This window comes from Anolis carolinensis, chromosome 5, assembly GCF_035594765.1.
Source record: "Anolis carolinensis isolate JA03-04 chromosome 5, rAnoCar3.1.pri, whole genome shotgun sequence".
Taxonomy (NCBI): domain Eukaryota; kingdom Metazoa; phylum Chordata; class Lepidosauria; order Squamata; family Dactyloidae; genus Anolis; species Anolis carolinensis.
Window position 1 is genome coordinate 188,552,352 of NC_085845.1, and position 24,962 is coordinate 188,577,313.

The 24,962-nt window shown below is 37.7% G+C and overlaps 1 protein-coding gene across 5 annotated transcripts in view; it reads right to left on the bottom strand.

Moving 5' to 3' along the window:
- mical3 (microtubule associated monooxygenase, calponin and LIM domain containing 3) overlaps positions 1 to 24,962 on the bottom strand; it is a 236,803-nt gene that overhangs the window by 38,776 nt on the left and 173,065 nt on the right. For 3 of the 5 annotated variants that reach the window (XM_062983115.1, XM_062983116.1, XM_062983114.1), the window contains exons 26-33: positions 15,374 to 15,569; positions 12,254 to 12,513; positions 10,072 to 10,161; positions 8,324 to 8,461; positions 5,270 to 5,332; positions 3,356 to 3,448; positions 2,481 to 2,609; positions 1,903 to 1,994 (exon numbers count right to left, since the gene is read on the bottom strand). In XM_062983115.1, the coding sequence (XP_062839185.1) occupies positions 1,903 to 1,994; positions 2,481 to 2,609; positions 3,356 to 3,448; positions 5,270 to 5,332; positions 8,324 to 8,461; positions 10,072 to 10,161; positions 12,254 to 12,513; positions 15,374 to 15,569 (1,061 nt within the window). The remainder of the gene's footprint in view (positions 1 to 1,902; positions 1,995 to 2,480; positions 2,610 to 3,355; positions 3,449 to 5,269; positions 5,333 to 8,323; positions 8,462 to 10,071; positions 10,162 to 12,253; positions 12,514 to 15,373; positions 15,570 to 24,962) is intronic. The other 2 variants (XM_062983117.1, XM_062983118.1) reach the window with 1 other exon arrangement.

A 24,962-nucleotide genomic window follows, 5' to 3' on the forward strand; every position in this document is an offset into this window, starting at 1 on the left:
GTAAAGTGCTAGCTTCCAAAACTTCTATGTTAGGTAGCCATTTCTGTTTCAACTCATTAGCCAAAGAGCTCTTCCATGTTTGCCATAAAAACTCAATGTGTTCGTATTGGAACACTCTAGGATACATTTCAGAACAGTGATGGTGACTGTGTGGTCTGCAAGATGTTGCTGAACTACAAATCTCCTCACCCTATGTTGGCTACCCTGTTTCCCCTAAAATAAGACATCCCCAAAAAAATAAGACCTAGTAGAGGTTTTGCTGAATTGCTAAATATAAGGCCTCCCCCAAAAGTAAGACCTAGCAAAGCTTTTGTTTGGAAGCATGCCCAACAAACAGAACACCAGAGCATGCAGGATCGCTAAATGTAAGTACCATAGAGTGTTGTACATAGAAATATTGGTAGTAACAAGAAATTCTTGATAGGATTTACAGTTTGTCTGGTTATGCTGGTTTGTGATAACAACTACTGTACGGTATATAATAAATGTTTTTTTTTTTTGTTCAACAATAAATGTGAATTCTTCTTCATGGAAAAATAATACATCCCCTGAAAATAAGACCTAGCGCATCTTTGGGAGCAAAAATTAATATAAGACACTGTCTTATTTTCGGGGAAACACGGTAGGACTGATGGAAATTGCAGACCCAAAAAATCTGGAGAGCCACATGTTCCCCTGCCTATTCAACATCTCTTGTAGGTAGCCTATTGCAAATGAAGTAGCATATTGGTAGCGAAACTGCCTCTCAAAAAGGTTTGCTTGTCATTACTGATAATCTCACTGAAATTCCCTTGATACCATTTGAAAACAACTCTACACCATTTTAAACTGTCAAAAACCTGGAAACAAAAAAACAACAACATAAGGATAAAAATAATAAAGGTGTATGCACTACATGACTAATATTGAAAATGGTCCCAGCTTTTTTAGACACTTGGCAAATAATTCTGAGCAGTTACTGGGATAATTTATATTGCTGGACAATATAACCATTTGTTATAGTGTATTAATCGTTTACAGAACAATGTCCTGTCTTCCTTCTTGAAGTTTTATAATAAAAGCCCAAAATGCGTTAGATTATTTATAACAGGTGCAATGTTTTCTCCAATTAAAAAAATTTTTTTTGACTTAAATACAGGTTAAAAAAGGAACTGCCTCTCAGCACTGTATCTCTTAGTTATTTGCTTTCTTGTATCAAAGAATAGCTCCCTGAGAGGACTCAGAGCAGATTATAGCATACATATACAGCAAACATTCAATGCCATTATACAATTAACAACAAAGACAGACAATACATAGACAGAGGCAAGGCTTCCCTCTTTTTTCACCTTCAGCATCTGGAGGCTGTGCTCGACTTGGTCATGGGGAGGTGCTGTTGTTCCATTTTTCTAAGCCAAGGAGCCGGTTGTCCATGGATGCCTTCCTGCTGGCATGTCTTTTACCTCCTCATCAAAGCAGTACTTATTTATTAACTCACATTGCTGTTTTTCAAACTGCTAGGTAAGCAGAAGCTGGGCCTTGATGGCAGAAGATCTGCTGACCTTCTGGTCAGCAAGATTTTCTGTAGCTGCCGATTTAACCCGCTGTGCTAACCATGGCACCCATGCTGCTTCTACAGATACCAAAATTAGGATTGGAATCTAATCTAGACCATGACAGAATTCTGGGATTTTATTTTGGTGAGATTCCAAATACATTATCTCCCTGTCCTGTTTCACACTGGTAAGCTTAGAGTCTAAACATTTGTGGATGTGCCCATTTTGAGATAATCTACTAAACGCAAAAAATCTAAAACACCTCCTAATACATTTACAAATATTTTGTGAGTAGGCTTCTCTTTTAAGCTTTGTCTGTGCACATACTGTTTGCTGTAACAAAAAAAATCTCAGGGCCTTTTCTTACCTCTCTTTCTTCTTCCTTGTTGTTATCAGTTGGAGAAACAGAAGCAGCCCTCTCGGATGGTGACTCGACTGACTCACATGGCTTGCAGGGATCTGAAGGAGACCCAATGAACAACAGCATTGCCATCTTAAAGTCATATCAAGTGCTTGGAGTATACTGTTTGCTTCTTACAATACACTGCTATTCCTTCCTGTTATGGTATTATCCTGCCCTTACACATAATTCGTGCAAGTAATCCATTCAGTGGGGATTATTCTCAACTAAGCATGCACAGGATTGTGGCTCTCACCAAACACAACTAAAAATAAAAAGACTGCCTGCAGGTTTATATTATTGGGCAGAACCAGCAATTTCCAGGAATTTTCCACAGTTCTGGACACATTTCTTAACAAAAATCTGCATGGCGATGATCTGCAAATATTCCCTGAGTAGTAAATGTTCTGAAGCAACTACTTACAGAACAACATTGTGTGAATTATTTGCAAGGAATAAATACAGACCTGCTGTGCATACTGCTCAAAATAGCTTGGGGCTGATGAAATTCTCAATCTAGTTGATCTGGATGGTATTTTTAGTACCTTCAGTTACAGTGCAAGGAGCAGCAATCTCTGCCTTCAACTCTTTGTCTTCAGAGACCTTCTGCTCTGGATCTCCAGGCTCCTCTTGATGGAGGCGGCACTCTGCTTCTGCATCAGATGGGATGTCATCTGTTCCTCATTGATTTGTGTAAGAAAACGAAAAGAACCAAAGAATCTTGAGACAAATCTATTGTTGCTTTCAATTCATCAAAACAGAATCAAGAGAAATGTGTGAAAGGAATAGCAGCTGTAGCAATGCAACTGGCTGGTTTGCTGACCCAACATCCTGCAGACCATCCTCAAATATGCCTTGTTACATATTAATATACTATTGTTTAAAGACCTTGGTACAACTGCTGCATGACTGTGTGCATGCATCTTCAAGCTGCATGTTGATTTAAAGCAATCCCATGAATGTCATAGGGTTTTCCTAGACAAGAAATACCCATGGGGAGTTTGCCATTGGCATGAAACACTGCTTGCAACACATGATCTTTCTTGGCAGTCTCCCACCAAAGTACTAACCAGGCCAGACTTTCCTTAGCTTCCCAGATCAAATGGGATCTGGGGCCCTCGTGGTATTTAAGTCCACTACAGTCACTCAATATAAGGCTAAAATTAACCAGTAAAATGAGCTCTTTGTCTATTTCTAAAGCATTTCCATATTTTTAAAAGGCAACATAAGAGAAAAACAAACCTATTAAAAATTCCCTTTCTTATTCTCACACTACTAGAAAAGCACACACAAAGAACTTTTCTTTTTTTAGTGGCCTACTACCTCTTATACAAAACATATACAACTGCTTTTTTATGTTGTATGACTTGATTGCTGCAATGGTATCTTAAAATATATTAGGAAATTTATAGCTCCATACCATCATCCAACTCTGCACCTGTGTCTCCATCTTCAAAAGCTTCTGCAGGCTCACTGCCCACTTCATCCTCATAGTCATTGTCCTCACACAACGCTAAAACATATGTAACAAATAAGTTTAAAAAAGAGTGGCGGGGAGAAAGAAAAAACAGCTATTTATATTCACACTCATAGGAATAATCCTCAGGGTTTTTTTTGAAGTTCAACTTTTCTAAGGTGAAATACATCCAACATCCAGAAAAAGTGAACTCATGAGATACAGCCCATACTGGACTGTTAAACCCTCAGATTAAAAGTGGTAAGAGTTTCATGTGATATGTTTGAGTGCATACTCCCAAACATATGAGGAAAGATGCTACACTGTTTGTGGGTTTCAGGCATGTGATCAATACAAAGATACAGTCAAGTATGTACTGCACCATGTGATCCCACTGATCATTGTAAATTCAGTGTATAGATAATGGATCACATGAAAACCTCAGACTTCCAGCCTTCTCAACTTAAAATATTTTTACCAAATGCTATATATTTTGAAAGAATTCTAGAGCCTTGAAATTGCCCAGTGATCTCTAAGCAAGATCATATATGAAAGTGTATTACATATTCTTCTTCTTGTACACTAAAACATCTGATGTCACATGCTTAAATAACACAACATTTTGGTACATTTTATTGCAGTCTATCATACAATTTCTCAAGAATACCCTATAAATGTTGTGAAGACATCACAAGATCAGAATTCAGTGACATATTCAGTGGTGTATAGAATAGCAAGACAGTGTAAAATATCTCTTCTATGGTCAACTGGAAGGTTTATGGCTACTAATACTTATTATACAAATATATATATATACATATAATATGCAGTTAAAAATGAAGTGCAAAGGCATAAAAGCTGTCACACAGAAATATGTGAGCTATGAATTATAATAGCCAGAAACTATTGGAGACATTTTGTCCAAGTTGGTCAGCAGCTACAACTGGATAAGGTGATTTGCAGCCATCCTGTAAGCTCTGCTGTCAGAAGCAAAATGTTTTAGAAAGGCACTAACTACATCCATGCAAAATTCACAATGCCACATCCCAATTAATAGCTGATCTACTGCATAAAATTAATATTATAGCATATAAATACTTTTCTCCTGGTAGAATTGTGTCCAGACACTACTATTAGGGAGCAGGTGCTTTCATAAACCAAGTAGGGAAGCTTCTCTTATCACCCGTGCACAAAAATCTTCAAGAATAATTGTTCCCTTTAGTAGAGAAATCTACAAGACGATGCTGCTGTAGACATGTTTCATCTCTCCCAAAATTCATAACCAAATCTGTTTCAGATTTAAAGCAGTTGCTTCATGTTGGAATACACTTTGATGTTAGAGTGTGTCCTGCCCAGCATTCCTACCTTTCTCACTGATCTTCACAGGTTTCTCATTTAATTATACTTCTTCCTGGATTTAATAATGAACACTCTGATCCCACTAAAGTGCTATATAAATGCTTAAAACTCCTCTTTGATCAGATGGTGCAAGAACAGTTACAATACTAAAGCATATTCATGATTTTCTTGCAGAAAAGGATGGGCCTTATTTGGTCCAAATTGACTATTGCTAAACTTGCCTTTCCCCAACATTTACATTTCTTTCATTCTATACTGAATTATCTTCTCTGTTTTGGCTCTCTTGCAGAAGGTTAGGATGGAAGCCTATTTCATGCAAGAACAGCTCATCTCAGCCAGACATGCAGCCTCCTTCCTTTTTCCACCCACCCCAATTCAGCATGCAATAGCGACAAAGGCATAATAGCCCAGGGTTAAAAAAAACGGCTGGCACTTGGGGCGCTGAAAACACAGGTGGCAGCGCCAGCAATGGCGGGCAGGGTTATTTGTGAGCTGTAAACAGAACATCACCAGAACTACCTCCTGGGGCTGCATCCAGCCACGCCTGCACTGCATCATGGCGTAGGGAAGGAAGGTCAGATGCTGAATTAAAAATAAAAATAAACGATAATAAATTCCAAAGCACAGAAAACAAATACCTTGAAATGGACATATCGCAGAGGGAAATGAACAAGCACACAGGAGAGAATCAAAACCAAAGACACAGGAATGGAGACAAAATCCAAAAGGACCCCCAAAGAGGGGGAAAGATGAAGGATGAATCATGAATCCCTACAGCCAGACATTAAAATCAGAAAAGTAGATCTCCCATAACACTTATTCAACCTTCCTAATTAGAGATGGAGAACACAGCGAGGCGGGAGACTCCGTATGTCGTTCAGCTACAACTCCTACAAACCCTCATCAATGGTTATCCTATCTAGGATTGACAAGAATTACAAGACAACAGTATCTGGAAGGCTACACACTCTACACTCCTACCCTCAGGGGTTGTGCATTTCCTTTGATTTTCACTCTTCTTTTTCATAGCAGTGTTTGAAGTGGTGTGCATAACGTACAGCTTAGTCCTTAACAGTAAATGCTGTTCAGTTCTTTGTCTCTTCTGTTATGTTAATCTGTTATAGATGCCCTTCTCCTATCACGTTCTTTCCTATATTGTAAAGCACAACCTTCCATCCATATGATCAAGCATGATAGTATTATAGTTCAATATACCTGAAAGGAACCAAGTTGGTGAAAGCTGCTCCAGAGAGCCATTCCTTATTTTTTCAATGGCCTTTACAGTGAGCGGATTTTTCACCTTGCCCTTCACAAAACCTTTCTTCCACTACAGAGCAGCCATTCTACAGACAATTCTGTCTCCTGCACATCACATTTCTTTATCATCTCTAAGGGCCCTTCTACACAGCCATATAACCCAGAATATTAAGACAGACAATCCACAATATCTGCTTTGAACTGGATTATCTGAGTCCACGCTGCCATATAATGCAGTTCAACGGGGATTTTATACAGCTGTGTGGAAGGGGCTTAACTCTTTGTATTCATTCTTCCACTGTATCTCTTTACCTATATGATACGTTCAAGTCTTTTTATGTTACACTAGTTTAGAGATGGAAAAAGGTTAACCTGCAGTTCAGAAAAAAAAATTGATGGAAAGAAGAAAATTCTGCAGAAATGGAGAAGCGAAAGGCAACAGAGGCAAAATCCATGTCACAAGAGAAAGCTAAATGACAAGTGGAATAAGCCAAAATAATAATCTGCTCCCAGCATAATAAAAGTCCGCAGGCTGTCAGATTGATTCAGGTTACAAAAGTATGACTTCTGAGAGATTGGGAAGAGATCGTTCGTACTTGGGACTTGACCTCAGTTTTAACACGGCAATGTCAGAATCACCAAAGATTGGATTTCTTTATATTTTGAGAAAATCAAAATTGTTGATGATAAGGAAGCTTATCATGAAAAAAAAAGTTGAGATTTCCTGCAATAGAAGGCCACGGTTACTGAATGTACAAGTTAGATGAGAACAGACCATGATGGAGGACAAGACCAAAGACGAACATCACATATGTAAGGCTTCTGAAAAACATGTAGACTCAGTGTTGGGATAATTGTGCAACAAGAGGCATCATTCACACTGAAGGGTGGTCAGAGTAGCATTTTCTGGCACTGGTCAGTAAAGAGGAAACCTTCTTTGAAGAACTTTGATCCAGTCTACTTACAATTTATTTTCAATATTCTATCAAACTCAAAATGGCAAACAGTAAAGGTCCTCATTTAGAGAAAAGTATATAAGGCAATTAAAATGTTATTAATGATTTGGAGACATTCAGTGAACAAGTGGGACTAAATAAATTTGCCAATCTCAGCCATTTCCCCCCAGCAATAATATAGTGCCATTACATTACTAGGAACATCATATATCCTAGCAACTAAAACATTATCTGAAAGGGAAATGGGTGAGATTCCTTGCAAAAGAAAAGTAACATCCTGCATTGTATTACAAAGCCACAATGTTTTCTAAAGTCCCTTTGGAACAATGGTCTGTGATAAAGAGGCAACATTGACCCAGGTAAGGGCAAACTCAGGAATTTGTTTGGAGTTCCACTGATATTGAGAACTTCCTATGAAAGCCCATTCTAGCCAAGGAGAAGGAGCCATCCAAGAAAGGGTTAATTATATTCCATTTATCTATCTCTTCCTCTTTCCCCAAAGCAGTATGCTCTGCTGGTTCAGACAAAATAGTTAAAGCAATTTAAGGCCCACGTCAATCCCAGCTTGTTAAAGGTTGAACACCTGCAATGTCTTTGATAGTTAAAAGAAAGGCAGGAGGTAAACTAAGTCTTCCTTGAGAGGGGAGTTCCATAACCTAGAAGTAGTCACTGCAAAAGACTCTCTCAGCTCAAAAATGCAAGGAGGAAGATTCTAGATACAGCTATTACCTAAGTAGAATTTACTCTGCAGTTTAATTTAAAAAAAAGAAGAAGATCAACCTCCTTATAATGAAATATCATTGCTTGGTACTCTGTACTTAGTGTACGCAACCTAATGGACCACTGTTGTTCATTCTACTCTGAATCCTTCCAGATGATTCATACTCATCTCAAACTGTGGTCTCTCTCATTAAAATGAAGAAAATATACCAGAATACCAGCAGAGGTCCTAACAACACCAAGTAAGGCTGTGCTATTAGTTCTAAGGTCTTTAATATGATCTCTGCCTTTCTGTGGCTTCTGCTTTGGCTCCTTAGGGACCTGCTCATTTTCATATTTCAGTCTTGTATTGTCTCTCACCACAAAATCGCAATGTCAGTTAGCTTTTTTTTGTTGGAGATGTCTAGAATAAGCAAGACCTGCTCAAAGGATTATTATCAAACTGTAAATGTAGAGATGGAGAACAGGAAAATTCCCTTTGTTGACCTCTGTAAATTGTGACAAAGACCGAGCTGAATCAACTCAATTAAAAGAGACATTAAAGCCTTCTGATGAAGGAGAGTTGTCCTTCTAAGAGATACAGTCAGTGAGAAACAAATGCCCTTATGAGGAAAGGGGTCAGTGTAGGGGGCATGTTTACCTCGGGAGGTGGAGGATACAGACGTAGGGCCCACTTTTTCCTCCTCCTCTTTCTGACGGATGTGTGTCCAATGCACATCAGCCAAGATCTCCAAAGGATCAATCGGATTTACTATCTGTTGCAGCCTCAGGTTTCCAGCTAGCAGACAATACGCCAGTGGTGGATCATGTTGATGGATTGGCAAGGGAGAACAGGAAGGAAAGATAGGGGAGGATAAGGAGCACACACCATAGGAAAGGAAATGCAGGGAAAGAAAACAAAATGAAAGAAGTTACTTGTGAAGATCAGCTAGCAATAGAAGACAGGTAAAGTTCAAGATCGTGCATGCATATGCTCCCACGCTCTCACTCTCACTCACACACAATGGTTGTAGTTTAGAACTTCATTTCATGCCCAAATTCTTGAGTGATGTTCACTCAAGAATTCACTCCAGCTATATTTTCCTTTTCAAAGAGATGATATGCAACTTAACATAATAGAATCGTTTTCAAAGCAGTCTTTTATGAATATCAACAAAAGATTGGCATGAGACATTTTAGTTACTCTGTATGGTTGATAATAAATACTGCTTCTATATTCGGTTTTCTTCTTCTACTTATGCAGTCATTTCCAAAATTAACAACTTTTTATTTACACTACAAAATCAGTTTCAGAAAAATATCATTTTGCACTATAACTCACAGAATCACCCAGCCAATTGGGAGTTATCCAAAAAGTAACTTTCCCATGTTCATGCAATAATGCTTCCATTTCAAAAAGTACAATTCTGTTTTGTCTCAAACTACAATTGAACAGTGGATAGAAAGCATCCAATTCTTGATGACACATGGTACTTCATGTGGCCAAAACCACTTCTCAGGTAAGTAGAGTTAGTCATCATATCAGACAGCCACAGGAGTTAGAAGGATGAGTTTTAACTAGCAAGTATTGAGAGTGACGGGGGGAGAAAACCATAGACACTCTGCAAATTTTCCAAAGAGCAGGTCTCACATGATCAACAGGAGTTGGAGTTATCTTACCCTATTTCCAAATTGTATTTCTTAAAAAAAGAATTGGGAACTGGGCAGGGACAGCTGGAATGAAAAATATAACTGATGTTGTGAAGAGTCTGATACTATGTCCTGTTTTCATTTATAGAAAAATGATTGCAACTGAGCAACAAGCACAGAAAACATCTTAGCAAAATATGCCAATTTTTGTACATATATGTGAATGGAAGAAATAAAATGTAGAAGACAAAAAATGAATGGAAGTTTCCAATCATCTAAACAAATCTTACAACTAAAACTTTTACGTCCAATAAACAAAAGCAACTTGTGAGTTCTTGCTTCTGTGGAAATCAATGAAGAAATCACAAGAAATAGCATTGAGAGGGGGAAGGTTTTTGCTGTAAGAGTCATGTAATCACTAAAGGATGTATTATTGTGCTACATTTTAATGGAGGAGGGAGCAGTAGTGAGTTTTTCTTTAACCATAGAAGGCAATTAATAAATGAGAAGCTTGTTGGCAGCATTTCTATCAATCTGACACAGTTCTATGACACCAAAACAAGGGAGATTTGAGTTGTAAATTTACAAACGGTTGTTTATTTCTTTGTGAAAGTTAGCAGTAATATTAACATGTAAGAAATTTGCTACAAGCAGTATTTTAAAAACATGTTGCCTCATGTGAGATCTGGTCTTCGTAAAATGGGAGTTCCTGCCCCCACACCCTGAGGAGGAGTGCTGTTGCTCGTGGTGCAAGGGTACCTTTAAATGTACCCGTGTCCTCTTCATTGGAAAGACGTTGAAGCCAGAGGCCTTGTTGAAGTTCGCTCTCCCAAGGGTAATACTCTCCCTCTACAGCAAGGGAGCCACACACCAACAAATAGCATTGATACAGAAATGAGAGTGAAAGACATAATGAGAAGGACAGAGAATCAGAAGGAACATAGCGATAATTTGGGGGGAAGTGTTCTCCGTTTCAATGCTTGCCAGAAGTCTGGAGCAATAACCATAAGCTCCAGCCCATACTACTGGAGGTTAGAAAAGAGGGAAAGTGTAGTCCAACGTATCTCAAGGGAATCAGGCTGGGGAAGGTTGCTCACCTATAGTAAGAAACATTTCATTCCCATGCAGGAAACTGTTATGTATAGATGGCCCCAGGTGATAATCCATGTGGGCATCATGAGTTTTCCATTAATTCATATTTTCCACTGAAGTAATATATGAGATCAGAAGGAATTCTTTTACAAATGGTTGAAGGTAATTCTAAGGCATCCATCAGCTAAATTTCCTTTTGAGATGCACTTTTGAGTGAGCAAGGAGTTCTGGGAGCTTCAGAGATATTAATGTACTTTTCCATGCAAATATTTTTGATATTAAATTTGCCCAATTAACAATAAAAAAATCTGTACAGATATAAATATAGGCTATAAATCTACTTTTAGTAGAAGCTATCAGATTATCCATCTTCAAGTTACAGCATCATAACATTCACTTAGAAAAATAACATGCAGACCAATCAAAAAATAAAACCCTTCCTTTGGTTTCTGTAACAGTGTATTCAATAATTGTCTTTCACAGAATCATAGAATTGCAAGAATCCACAATGGTCATCTAGTCCAGCTATGAAACTCATCCACAGTATTTTATTTTAAAAAGGTGCCTTGGAGTTTCTGACAACTAAGGTCTATTTTATTAACCACTGATTTGGAAGATTCACTGCAAAATACAATTAAATTTGGCACAAAGCCAACTGTTATTAATAAATTTGAGATATGCAAGGAAACTGACTGACAGCTTCTTTCTACATGAACCCCTCCCAAACAAACAAAAAACCAAAGAGGCCAGCAATTTAACAGCCTCAAAACTTTTTTGCAGATTGGCGATTCACATTTCTCAATAACTGAAATGTCTCTTTCTTATGCTTATATCTCCTTATTCTCACTTAACATCAATGCTCTCAATGCTGTTCTGTTTATATTACATTCAACTAATTAAAACATTTGAGAGAGACATTTGTGATTTCCCAACTGTCATAGTTAGTAATCTCTAGTTTAGCCATGTGGCTTTCCCCCCTCATTTGACGTTACATTTTAAGTATCAATAAAGAAACTGAGGAGGGTTTGAAGAGACCAAGGATTAATGTGCAGAACTCTACAAAAATTGGGGTTATTCATGTCCAAAAGCAAAGGCAGAAGTTAAGCTTTGGCCAACTTCTTGGAGTAAATATAGTTAATCATTGGTTTTAGCTACAACCTACGTTTTGATAGATTATTCAATCATCAATAGTCACAGAAATTTGTTACAATCAATTGACCTATCTTCTAATCACCCCCTAGCTATATCCTACTGCCTGGGCTAAGTCACCGCTGCCATTAACACAAATATGATCTGACAACATCTCCAACTGACTTCATGAAGCTGCTTTATACATACTATGACCACTGGTCCATATACCAAGCAGTCTACAATGACTGGCAGCTGCATTCCATGTTTCCATAGAGTGCCCTTTTCCAACTCTATTTAAGGAGTTACTATGGACACAGAACCCTTTGCATGCAAAGCATGAACTCTGACAGTTTGTTTTGACCCTTTTCCAAGCATATTGCTTTGAATGCAACATGCTGATTCTCAGATGTTTGACTTTGTTTTAGGCTCAAAATTAGAAACTTAACACTGCATTTCACAGAAGAAACCCAGAAAGAGATTGAAAGACGGGTGAAGCAAAACACAATCTGACAAATAGCTGATACAATGAAGCCTAGCAGCATTGGTTCCACTGTTTTTTTCAAAGGGTTTTTCGTTTGACTTCTAAGCAAATCAAGTACATCAACTGATATCAGGTGCACAGCAGTTGAGGTTGTCCACAAAAGAGAAAGTTAATATACATGATTCTGATCCCCGACCAACATACATAGAAGTATCTATTATTAGGGGAAAAACTAACCTTCACTGGAGACTTCTTCCTCTTCCTCTTCTTCTTCCTCCTCCTCCACCTCTTCCTCCTCTTCCTCCTCCTCCACGTCTTCTTCTTCTTTGACATGATTTTTCTCAGGCTCCAGCTCCTCCTCACTCTTGCCCTTTAACATGGCATGGATCCGCACAGCTTCCTTCCAAGGCACACCTCCCAGGTCAGAAGTAGGTGGCTGTGGTTGATCTTCCTCTTCTTCGTCCTCTTCTTCCTCCTCCATCTCGGATTCGGAACTACTGTTGGAAAAACAAGCTAAGTGATGCATCTCAAACGTTTTTTTAAAAAGAGAACCATTACAAAATTTGCATGTTGTAAATAACCTCACAATTCCATTTCCAAACACACACACACACACCCCTTTACATAACCCTTGTGCGGGCAGGATGGCTGACTTGAAGGTTGGGTAATTGATGTGAAGGTTGCCAGTTCAAATCTGGGAAGAGCACGGATGAGTCCCCTCTGTCATCTCCAGCTCCCCATGCGGGGACATGAGAGAAACCTCCCATAAGGATGGTAAAAATATCAAAAACTTCCAGGTGTCCCCTGGGCAACGTCCTTGCAGATGGCCAATTCTCTCAGACCAGAAGCAACTTGCAATTTCTCAAGTCACTCCTGACATGAAAAAAACAACCACTTTACATACTGAAGATTTACAGTGCAATACAGGCATACCTCAGTTAAAAAAATAGCTGTGTTATTAAGTTTTACTTCTTTAGCAGAACCTTTGGTACAAGAGGAAAGCCTTGCATAAGGAAACAAAAACCTTTCTAGAGACTACTTGAAAGTGTCTTCCAAAATGTATTCTAGGATTATTATTTTTTCTTTTACTAGCTTTCACTTTTCTTATTAGTCCCAATTTTGATAGCGAAATTTATACATTTATGCTTTTTCAACAAGCTGAGTAGGTGATAAAGGAAGATAATCTGCTTTTCCACCTTCTTTCCATTTTGCTCTTCACACATACTCAATACATCACTCTTCTGGAGGTAGCAGTTTACTTTGCCTTTTCTAGGAAAGCACAGACAGCTATAGTAAGGAATTTCTAGGTTCTCCAAGTAAGATCACCTAAAGCAGAATTCCATTCTTTCCAGGTCACACTTTATTGCAATATTTACTGAAGATATGTTGCTGCAAATGTGTATTCTCCATGCCCCCCTCTTCCCAATGCTAATGATGCAAAACTTCCAGATAGACAGAAGATAAGAAAAGGAGGGCTGGGTTGGGAATCTTATAAAAAAGGTTATAAGAGGCTTTGTTAAGGGAGTCTGGCCCGTACCTTCAAGACTAAAGAACAATGCAATACAATACAATCAAGCCTCCACATTCACTGGGTTTATGGTGGTAGGACACAGTAAGGCTGGGTCTACACTGTCCTATATCCCAGAATCTGACCCCAGATTATCTGCTTTGAACTGTATTATGTAAGTCTACACTGCCAAATAATCTGGGATAATCAGATCTGGGATCAGATCTTGAGATATAGGGCAGTGTAAATCCAGCCTAATTGTGAAAAACTCTGAATTTCAAAATTACTATTTTTATACCCGAGAGGAATTCAACTGAAATTTCTAGGTTTTCTATGGTTAACTTCAGCTGGAAGCTGACAAGAGAATTCCTATAGAGGAGTTCTCTCAGGTTAAAAAAAATAGTAACTTTAAATTCAGTTTTTCATTTATACACACACATACACAATACTAAGAGTCCTTAAATGTTGCTACTACAATTAAGAAATGCTTTTAGATTCTAATATTATTACCAACATAAATCACAAAAAATCAAATTGATGCTTGGCCATCTGTCTTCACATAGAAGTGTGGGAATAGTCTCTTCATGACATTTTAAAAAATAGGTCTGTTAAAATGAAATTATGGACATACTTTACGAACACATAATCCATTTGGGAATTTTATCTAGACAAGAAAAAGATAATTGTGATTATCTCAACATCCAAGAATGCATTTTTCCAAACATTTGTGTTAAGACTTAGTTGGAAACAGCTTTTTATTTTAGTTACACAGCATTACAGCCCTGAAAAAGGAATGTTGGCTTTTCTCTGTTGGAAGAAGGGGAAAAATAGTTTTGTGTTTTTTGTCACTTAAAAATAGCATGTAACTCCCTGTCAGAGTATAGAATTCATGCTCAGATTACAACATTAATTATTAAGCAAAGTTCTTTTATTCCTTCCTCTGCAGATTTTTGTCTGAAACTGATGCTAACCATGTCTGATCAGAGGAAAGGTGAAGTGAAGCTGTTTAATCTGTTGCCTTGTTAGAATTCTTAAACTCAAAAGAAATCACTTTCTCCCATTCCTTTTGCACCTGCCATGGGAAAAGAAGGAGCAATACAGAGAACTTCACATCTTTCCTCCATGGACCAAAGAGGCAGATTTGCCAAGGTTATTTCAAGCTGGGAAATAAGCAGAAGGATCCAGTTCAATCAGACTTTCTCCATGTATATTTCTGTTTAGAAGCAGACTGATTCAGACTTTTATGTGTTACAAGGCTAGGGGGAGGAAGGGGAATGGATAATCACCAAATATTATTTTACATTGAGCCTAAAATACTGGATTCTGATGTTGCAAATATCTGATTCTGCAGATGTCACAATACTGTATCTAAATCAGTTGCTGGCACTAGCTTCTTCAGTTCATTCAACTGCCTAAGGAATCTGAATTTGAAATGTGGCTATATAAATAGATGCGGACTCAATTTTCAGGAGCATCTACACTTTTAAAGATTTAAATACATGAGTAGCAAGAACTGAATGGGAATGATGTACCCCTTACCAAAGAGACAAGGCGCACCAGGTGCAGATTGATGCTGTTACTTCTTTTTTTTTTTTTTTGCTCGTATAAGTGAGTGGCTAGTGGTATGGGAGTAGTGTAGATTTGCACTACAAGTTGAGAGCATCCCTGTAGTGGGCCATAACTTATTCTTGGCTCCTAAAATGGCCCATGCTGACAGCGACCTTTCAAAGGATTTGTATGGATGCTTGCTTCAGGTCTGTGCACACATGGTCAAGATTTTGGTGCAGGATGTAGGAAATAACCTGCAAGGTCTATTTAAGCAACACAAAAAATTACAGAGATAAAATAACCTGCTAGGGACATCTTCTTCTGTTCCTTTGTCTAGCACGCTGCTTAGGTTGTGCTCTGCCAATGTCTCTTCAGGGACCTCTTCTAAGTCCTCTTCACGTTGTACTGAGAGGCGGTAATTCTCCAATTCAATCCGTTCCGGTGTGCCTCGCAGTCTCTTGGCAAGACTGGGTTCCTCTAGGCCGTTTACATTGGGTGCTGAAAAGGAATGAAGAGGCAACCCACAAAAAAGCATTGAGTGTTGATTGAGAACAACTTCTGAAGCATTAGTGACGTGAAAATACCTTTATATTACCTATATCAAGGTGGCATATACAACCTAATGACAAGAGAGCACAACTTATGTGGCCTGAGTGCATAAAATTGCTTTCAAAAGCAGGATTTCAAAAACAAGTCAGAAGAGGGAACTGTGGAAAATAATCATTTCTAGTAAATGTTTATCTTAAATGCACATAAAGTGCAAGCAAATAAGTCTAAAGTTGTCATCCAATTAAGAGACAGAATGTGTGTATATATATTTAATGTTCTGCTATATAGAATTCTAATGTTATTAAATTAGAATACTTGGTTCATCCACAAAGGAAAGAACTGTCTAGTATGAACACAACCAAATGAATGAAATGCAACCAGTTCATGATAATGATCTAAATAGAGAGAAAAATAATTTCTTTCCAGGGTATTTTACACTTCTATTCCAATCCAAATGATTCCTTTTTTTAAAAAACAAACAAACAAACATTTAGTCAAGAAAAAACAAAATAAAACAAATCCATATAATTTTCACAACTATACAGCAACATATTACCTGCTACGACTAAACAAATAGAAAGCTATAAACTTAGCACTCTCTATCATTGGTCTACTCCCTTTAAATGATAATGTAATCACACTTAAAACTAAACTCTACTTATTCATAGCTCCCAAAGCTGCAAAATGCCCCAACAGTGTTGTGAAAAGGTAATGAATAAGTCCCAACCTTTTTTTAAAATTTAGTCAGAGCTTTTAGTAAATGTGTCCATTTCTGTTAGTTCAAATATCTTCAACCACAATTCTTTCATTGGAATAACTGGTTCTTTCAACTTTTGAACATCTATAATTCTTGTGGTAGTTATTAAATATTGAACATTCTTCCAAAGTATGTTACTAGATGAGCGTTCAGCATTTCCAACAAATAAAACTCTAGTCCCATCATATGTTTAACCATAACAATGCCTTCCAACATGACATGTATGAGAGTGCAATATTTCTGGACCTTCGTGGTCATTGTCGTTATGTGTCTTCAAGTAAACTCCAATTTACAGCAAGTCTATCATAGGGTTTTCTTTCGATTCACTATTGCCCTCCTCTGAAGCTTGCCCAAGATTTGTCTACTATTTTATCACCCTGGCTCTGCTCGTGTGCCTTCATGTTGTTTCTGATTTCTGATTTGAAGTGGAGCTCCATGGAGCTTTCTGAAGCTGAAAGTGTATGATTTGCCCAGGGTCACCCAGTGGATTTTCATGGCCTAGCAGGGATGGTCACTAGATTGACTCTCTCCATGTTAAATATATTTACATGGGAGGAAATCTGATCAATATGGAAATCTAATCAAAATCTAGATGGATTACTTCCAAGTGAACAAGCACAAAACTATGGTGCTAATAAGCTTAAATCCAAAATTCTGAGCTCATTGATCTTCAGTTCTGAAAAGTATATCCTTACCCTCAACATTACTAAAGACTTCCTAAATTCAAGGCCATGTAGGATAACTCAGGTTATTACAAAAGTGGTTCACTCTAGAAACCCACTGAGTAAAACCCTTTTTTGTCTGTCTACAGCTTGTAAGTAATACGAAGACTGCTAGGTCCTGCCTCCCCCTCATCTTCCCATTGGATTTGAATCTGCATAAAAGTTCTATCATGTGGTGTAATATTGCTTTCACATACTAATGTTATGTTTCTTGTTTGGATTGGGAACATTAATCCTAAAAAAATACAGCAACCATGTCTGTGAAAAACCTGTAAAAACAAAGTTCCACTATGAGTATATAGAGCCAGGAGATGTGTTTGGAAAGGCGAACAATCAACCATGGCTTGAAGTTTTAATTCATGTGTGTTTTAAATATTTTATTTGATAATGTACAAACTGCATTTTGACAAATTAATTTAAAATTAAGTCATTTAGATAAGATCTGTTGTCATTACAAGGACGAATAGAAGATTACACACAAATAGATTTCATCTTTTAAGTAATAATAAAAATTAAGATTATTTTGACATGTATATAACAGAAAAAATAAGATGTACTGGCAGAGTTGAGGTGAGGACAGCTCACCTTTGCTTACAGAAGATTTAAGGATCGGTATCTGACATATATAGCTGAAAATATATGATAGTATCCCGCCTTTTGCTAAAACTGGTTTTTTTAAAAATTAAAGTCATTGGGAACGAATTGTTTCAGCCAAATCTATATACATATATTGTTTTAAGCTGCCCAGAAACTTTATGAGATATAAACATTTTAATTAAACAAACAAACAAACAAACAAACAAACAAACGTGTCCCCTTGGAATTGTATAAGAAGTTTCCAGGAGAGGTTACAAGGCCAAGAGGTAGGGAAACAATTTTGATATTAATCTCAGCTGAAATATTCAAAAATTAATGCATATTGATATGGAATGTTATGCTCTCCATGAATCGTGTTCAGTGAAGAACTGTAGTTGATGGGGGAAGTGGAGGGGAAAGACAAACAAAGTGGGCATTCATACCAGCTGACAATCATAGGTGTTTTTGAGAACTTCTGTGCCTTTTGGGTTTACTATAAATAACAGTAGGGTGGCTAAAAAGCAGTTGTACGTTCCAATGAGATGACTACAGCAGTTATTTTTTTCCTGCTATAACTGAAATTTGAAATGATATGACCTGAAATAGGTGGAATGTGAAGTGTGTTTGAGATATATTATGTGACATCCTTTTTCTACTTATTACTTTTAAAATAATTCTTTAAATTTAAGAACCTAACATTTCTACACTGGTCAAACAAGACGGAATAGGGTCAAATAGATTCAATAGATCCACATGACACAAGGAGGCCATTCACCTTAATGCAGCCTTGTCCCATGTTAAAAAAAAGTTGTGGGTCGCTGCAGAGCTCATCCGCATATTGAGGCAATGTGAACAGTTGGGCTGCTTCCTCTTTGGAAGCAGCTGTTGGCTATTTATTTATTTATTTATTTACAGTATTTATATTCTGCCCTTCTCACCCCGAAGGGGACTCAGGGCGGATCACAATGTACATATATATGGCAAACATTCAATGCCATTAGACAAACAACACACAGACAGACAGACATAGAGGCTATTTACACAGCTATACCGCTTTTCCTAGGCAGTGATGTCTAAGGATTCCTAGTTGGCAGAGGCAAGGTTCCAATGGGGGACCCATGGTCTCCATATTCAGTCTTTTTGCCATAATAATTGGATTCTGAAAATTAATCTAGAAATCAGTATTCCTTAGCTGGCACGAATGGCACCAATTTAAACACTCTTGAGAAACTGAAGCAACATTCCTATGAGATCAAGTTATTGAGCTATTAAATCAGCATTAAATGAAGAAAGAATAAGATATTACTCTACGGGAAGGGATAAAGAGTTTTGTGTTAAATACAGTAGAGTCTCACTTATCCAAGCCTCGCTTATCCAAGCTTCTGGATAATCCAAGCCATTTTTATAGTCAATGTTTTCAATAAATCGTGATATTTTGGTGCTATATTCGTAAATACAGTAATTACAACATAACATTACTGCATTTTGAACTACTTTTTCTGTCAAATTTGTTGTATAACATGATGTTTTGGTGCTTAATTTGTAAAATCATAACCTAATTGGATGTTTAATAGGCTTTTCCTTAATCCCTTCTTATTATCCAAGATATTCGCTTATCCAAGCTTCTGCTGACCCGTTTAGCTTGGATGAGTGAGACTCTACTGTATATCTCAAGCACCATAGTTGAAAGAACAATGCAGTGGGTAATGGGTTTGGAGAGTTGCAGCTGTTCCAAAAAAAGAGAGGCCAACATCTGTTTATGCATATTTTCTACATTATACTAACATATCTCCAGTCAATTCTGTTTCTTTCAAATGTGGGTTGAAAAGGTATCAAATGTTACTCCTTAAGTCTCTGTGACTGCCAAAATGACTATTAATGGCTGCATTTACATCAGAAGTGTTATGAAAGCTTCCCTTCCTTCTGATTCAACAGAATAATGAGAGCAAGTATATTTTTTTAAACTCAAGAAATGTCAAAAACACACTGTACTTTTGAGAACACTGGAGTAAAGTAATGTGTGCACAATTTTAAGTATGGCTGGCAGTGGCATCCAGAAAATATTATGAATTCCATAAAGGTCAACCTAATTTTATTTGAAACGCCGCTTTCATTTTCTTGTGATCTGAAAAACAGCCCAACTAAGGAAATAGATCATGAGCTGGCAAGTACGACGAATGTGAGTGTACACTAACAACACTGTCATGAAGTATTGAGATTTTCAGTATAACTGCTATATGTACTATGTGTGCTATATGTACTTATGTTGCTGTTTTACTTCTCTCTGTGAGCATATGTATTTGAAGTCATCTGTCTTCTAGGAGACAAGCAATTTTATTCCAGAATGCAATCCATTCTGTTTGGCTCTCAAGACCATTGTCAGTAGAAAGGCAAGCTCTTTGGAAGGACAAGAGTGTGCCCAAAAGTCAAGCACAAAAGACCAGACTCACACTTGTACAACTGAATAGTGAGGGCAAGACATTGCTAGAGATATTCAAAATCTTAACACTGAGATCAGTCAGGTAATACAACTTCCATGCCGTATTTACTTCAGAGTGCAGAGAGGATTTTTGCATGAATCCAGTACAAAACCAATGCTTCCATATATACAGAAAATTGTATGGGCAATTTCCTATGCATAGGTGATTGTTGTTTTAGAAACTGAGGTGTGTTGGGGCCTCTTCTCATTCAGCCCATCCTGTTCTTCCCTGCCTCTTCACAGCGACTGGCGCATAAGGCCTACTACTCCCAGAGGACGAGAGGAAGGCCAGAGAATACAGGTGGCTGGTTGCCTAATAACTGCTCACTGAGCTCCCTTCTTTTTGACCTAGTTGTTTTGGCAGTGAGATATTTTATAGAGTACAGGTTTAGGTACCCAGCGATGCCTGGGTTAGTTCTTTTGCAATGATAAACATAAAAAGTAATAATTGTTGGGCTTTGAATTTTAAGAATGGACCCATTAGAAAATGCATAAGAGTGTGGGTAAACTCTAATTTTTACCATCATCTGTCATTATTACAACCACACCAGTATTCAAAGTTGGCCATGTTGGGTCTGTGTCCAAAGTGTTATCCGGATCCATTGTCTGTTTGGTTCATGGTGCTCTCTGGATGCGGGTGAAAACTACAACTCTCAGAATCCAAGGTCAATTGTTGTATGGGATCACAGTGTTCTTTGATTGTGGGTAACTACAACTTCCAAATTCATGGGCAAATCAGCCCCAAACCCCACCTGTATTCAAAGTTTACCACATTGGGTCTATGTGCCAATTTTGGTCCAGATCCATCGTCGGCTGGGTTCACAGTGCTCTCTGGATGCGGGTGAAAGTCAGTTCCCTCAAAACCCCACCTGTATTCAAAGTTGGTCACACTGGGTATGTGTGACAAGTTTAGTCCAGATCCATCGTTGTTAGTGTTCAGTGTTCTTTGATTGCAGGTGAACTACAATTTCCAAATTTGACGGTTAACCCCCCCCCAACCCCACTATTATTCAAAGTCGGCCATGTTGGGTCTGTGTTACAAGTTTGCTCCAGATATATAGATATATATAGATTTGAACAATAATATCTTTAACATGTATTCATATGATTTTTATTTCCTTCCTTCCTTGAACCTCCATCTTTAAAAAGAAATATGGAGTTTACATTTTGAAAAAGCCATACATACATAAATCGCTCTGGATATCAGTTTAGGAAATACCAGACCACCTGTTTACAGAAAGCGATTCTCTTCCCAAGACATTGTCATGCATGAACCAGAGCCACACCTGAAGCAAAACAAATCCTACAAGGACTTTTATTCCTTGGCAGTAAAATAGCAACAACAAGCAATTCAGTAAGTTGAATTATTTGCAGCACTTTTATGTTGAATAGCAGGATTGCAAGGGCACATAAATTAATAAGGCACTGCTAATAGCAACACAAGACAGTGACATTAAAGAAATGTGGAGTATAAATGCAGGAAGGGAATTTTGCTTATTTTCAAGATGGAATAGAGGGGATCTGTGACTGCTGTACTGTTATGCTCCTTGTTGGTGCTATTTTCTGATTAATGTTTTCTCTGTTTAATAGTTTAACTGCATCCCCCCCCCCCCCCCCCAGATCAGGCTTGAAAAAATACTTCCCCTCAAAAAACAGAAACATGGGCTCTAAAGGCTGAAAAACTCCCCAGAAACTCTTTTGTATATAGAGACTTTTTGGAACATGGAGAGGGGAATATGCTGTTTTCATATGATGCTTCACGGACATTGGATATTTTATGTAAGCCACTCTGAAGGTTGCTGAAACTGTATGGAATAAGTGTTTTTTAAATAAAATGAAGGAATATCCTTCCTTCTTCACAAAACACATTCTATATTCAATTCACAAACCTCAGTACAGAGTAGAACAGTAGTTCTATGTGAATAACATATTTCAAATGTTACACTGGTCACGTAGGTGGACTTAATAGTTAAGGTCTTGGGTCACCCTGGGACAAATGAAAGTTCAACCTCAAGAGTGGGATTAGCTGCAGATCTTTCCCTGCTATCAAATTGTAATCTAAACACTGGGATTTAAAAGTAGAGCCAGGCAACTGTGACCTATCAAAGGTTTTTGGATTACAACTCCTACCAGCTCTATTTAGTACCACCAATCATAAATTCTTATGGGAACTATAACCCAAAAGCAACCAAAAAGCTATAGTTTCCGTCTCCGATTTAAAAATTTGTCTCTTTAGAACAGTGGTTCCCAAAGCTTGGTGCTCCACGTATTTTGGACATTAGTTCCCATAATTCTTGATTCTTGGTCAAGCTATCTTTAGATGTTTTGGATTTGAAATTCCAAGCTAACATGTCCAAGGTTCAGCAATTCCTGGAATTGAAGTCCAAAACATCCACAGAACCACTGCTTTGCATAGGAATCTCTATAGGAGACTTCAACACGTTTTGTTTTTTTTAAAGTTCAGAATGAAAAGAATACATTCTATCAAAGTTGTATTCCATTTATTTTAATAGAAGGTTTATATTTTAAATCCTGCCTAATGCATTGTCATTGGCAGGAATATCTTACAAATTTGGCAATATAAGCATTCAAAAACTACTGCATTTCTTATAACTGATTTAGCATGATTTATCCCCATTGCAAGCACAGCTTGTGGGGACGAGGGAGAAGGCCTTCTCCGTGGTGGCCTCTCGGCTCTGGAACTCCTTCCCCAGGGAGATCAGGTAGGCACCCACGCTGGCAACCTTTAAGAAAGATCTAAAAACTTGGTTCTTCCAGTGTGCTTTTAACAACTGAGCACAAGAATTATTTCTTCAGCATTGACACTATTGGGCCTAATATATTGTTCTTTTGCCCGCATTTGGTAATTACTCTCCTAGTTTTTTTGTCTTGAATTCTCCTTTTTATATTACCTTTATCTACCCCATTAGATTTTAATCATGCACTTTGCACCACTGCCCTGCCTTTTTATTATCTTGTTCTTATTCGGCGGTTTTACTTATTATTATATTGTTGTAAACTGTTGGTTTGACCCGTGTAATGTTAAATGTATATGATATTTTATTTTGGAATGTATTTTTAAAAATCTGTTTATTGTGGAAATTTGGGCTTGGCCCCATGTTAGCCGCCCCACGGGGAGATGGAGGCGGGGTATAAAAATAAAGTTGTTGTTGTTGTTGTTGTTATCATCATCATGAATACAAGCTTAATATTGTATTTTGAAATGAGCTGCCCAAAAATGAACTAAATGAGAATTTCTTCTCACACTCTCACCTTCCAACAAGGTTGAACTGGGAGGCAACATAGCTTATTGTAGGAAAGTATCCATAAGATACATTGAATTAGTCTATGTAGCAGTCACAGAATTAGATTGCTAGCATGCAGAATTTTTTTTGCAAGGTGTAAAAAGTCACATTTCTGTGTTCAAATTAGATGTTTTCTGTTTCAGTGCTGAAGAAATTTATGCAATGGATATGGGAATTTTGAGCCCCTTTCCTATAAAGTTAAGAAGGAATAATGGTTTTGGTGTGCATATATATACCTGTGCATGTGTTCATATGTGTGTACATGGGTAAGCAAAATGTATACATAAAGTCTCAGTAGACTTTGCAACCACATCCTTAGACTTCAGCTTCTGCTAAAACCTGTTCAACAAGCATTTATATGTAATTGTAGGGTTTTGCACTGAACTATGAAATAATGGGTTCACAGTAGCCCCCAAGTCCTAGGTTTCTTCTTGTGTAAGGTTGAAAAAAATTCAATTACTGCAAAGCCACATCTTTGCAGTAATTGACAAGAATAATCTAGTTTAACCCATGCTGCTTTTCTTCCAAATAATTCTATGGGTATTTATATTTCATCATACAGTTGAACCAACAGATCTGTGGGTTTAACTTTTGTAGATTTAACTATTAGCAGATTTGATTAATATGTTGTGTTTAGGAATCTCTACGTCCTCCAGCAGGATTATGTGGTCAATTCCTGCCATAAAGTTGTGCTGGAGGGCCTAGAGCAGTGGTTCTCAACCTGAACAACTCCTACAACTCCCAGAAATCCCAGCCAGTTTAACAGCTGTTAAGATTTTTAGGAGTTGAAAGCCAAAAACATCTGGGGACCCCAGGTTGAGAACCACCAGCCTAGAGATACCTAAAGAGAACACTTTTTTAGGCATTCATAGGTTCTCCAGCATGATTCTATGGTCACCTTCCAGGAGAAGTTGTTCATAAGGGTTGCACTGGAGAACCTAGAATATTATTTATTCAAGTAAATAGCATTGAACTTTTTAAATTAGTTGTTTTCCACTTTTGCAGGGGGCTTGCACCCTACAGTGAATGTGGAAGGCTGGCTGGACTCACAACACCATAATTGCATAAAAATAACCCTATTGAGACCTGTAGTATTGACAAAATTACTGGGCTTTTGTAGCAATTTATTTATCTTATGGCTGTCTCTTGTCACGACCATCCTTGCAAGTATCATGGGCATGGCTCTATGACAGCAAAGCTCGCTTTAGGTCTGAGAGCTTCCTACAGGTTGAAACACTCAAGGCTTCTCACATGTCTTTTATTGCTGTTAATGTAAATACTCAGTCATTTCACAGAAGAGACATAGATATTTTTACTTTGTTAGTTTGCATATCTGGATGGAAAAACAGTGCCGAAGGACCATGAGATTCTCTTACTGTGCCAAGTCTTGGCTAAGCCATAAAATTAAATTTAAATGAGGGGAGGCATATGAACATGAGACAAGAGTGAATTCATATACTGAACTGAAATCATGAGACTCATCTTTGCTGTTTGCTAGAAGGA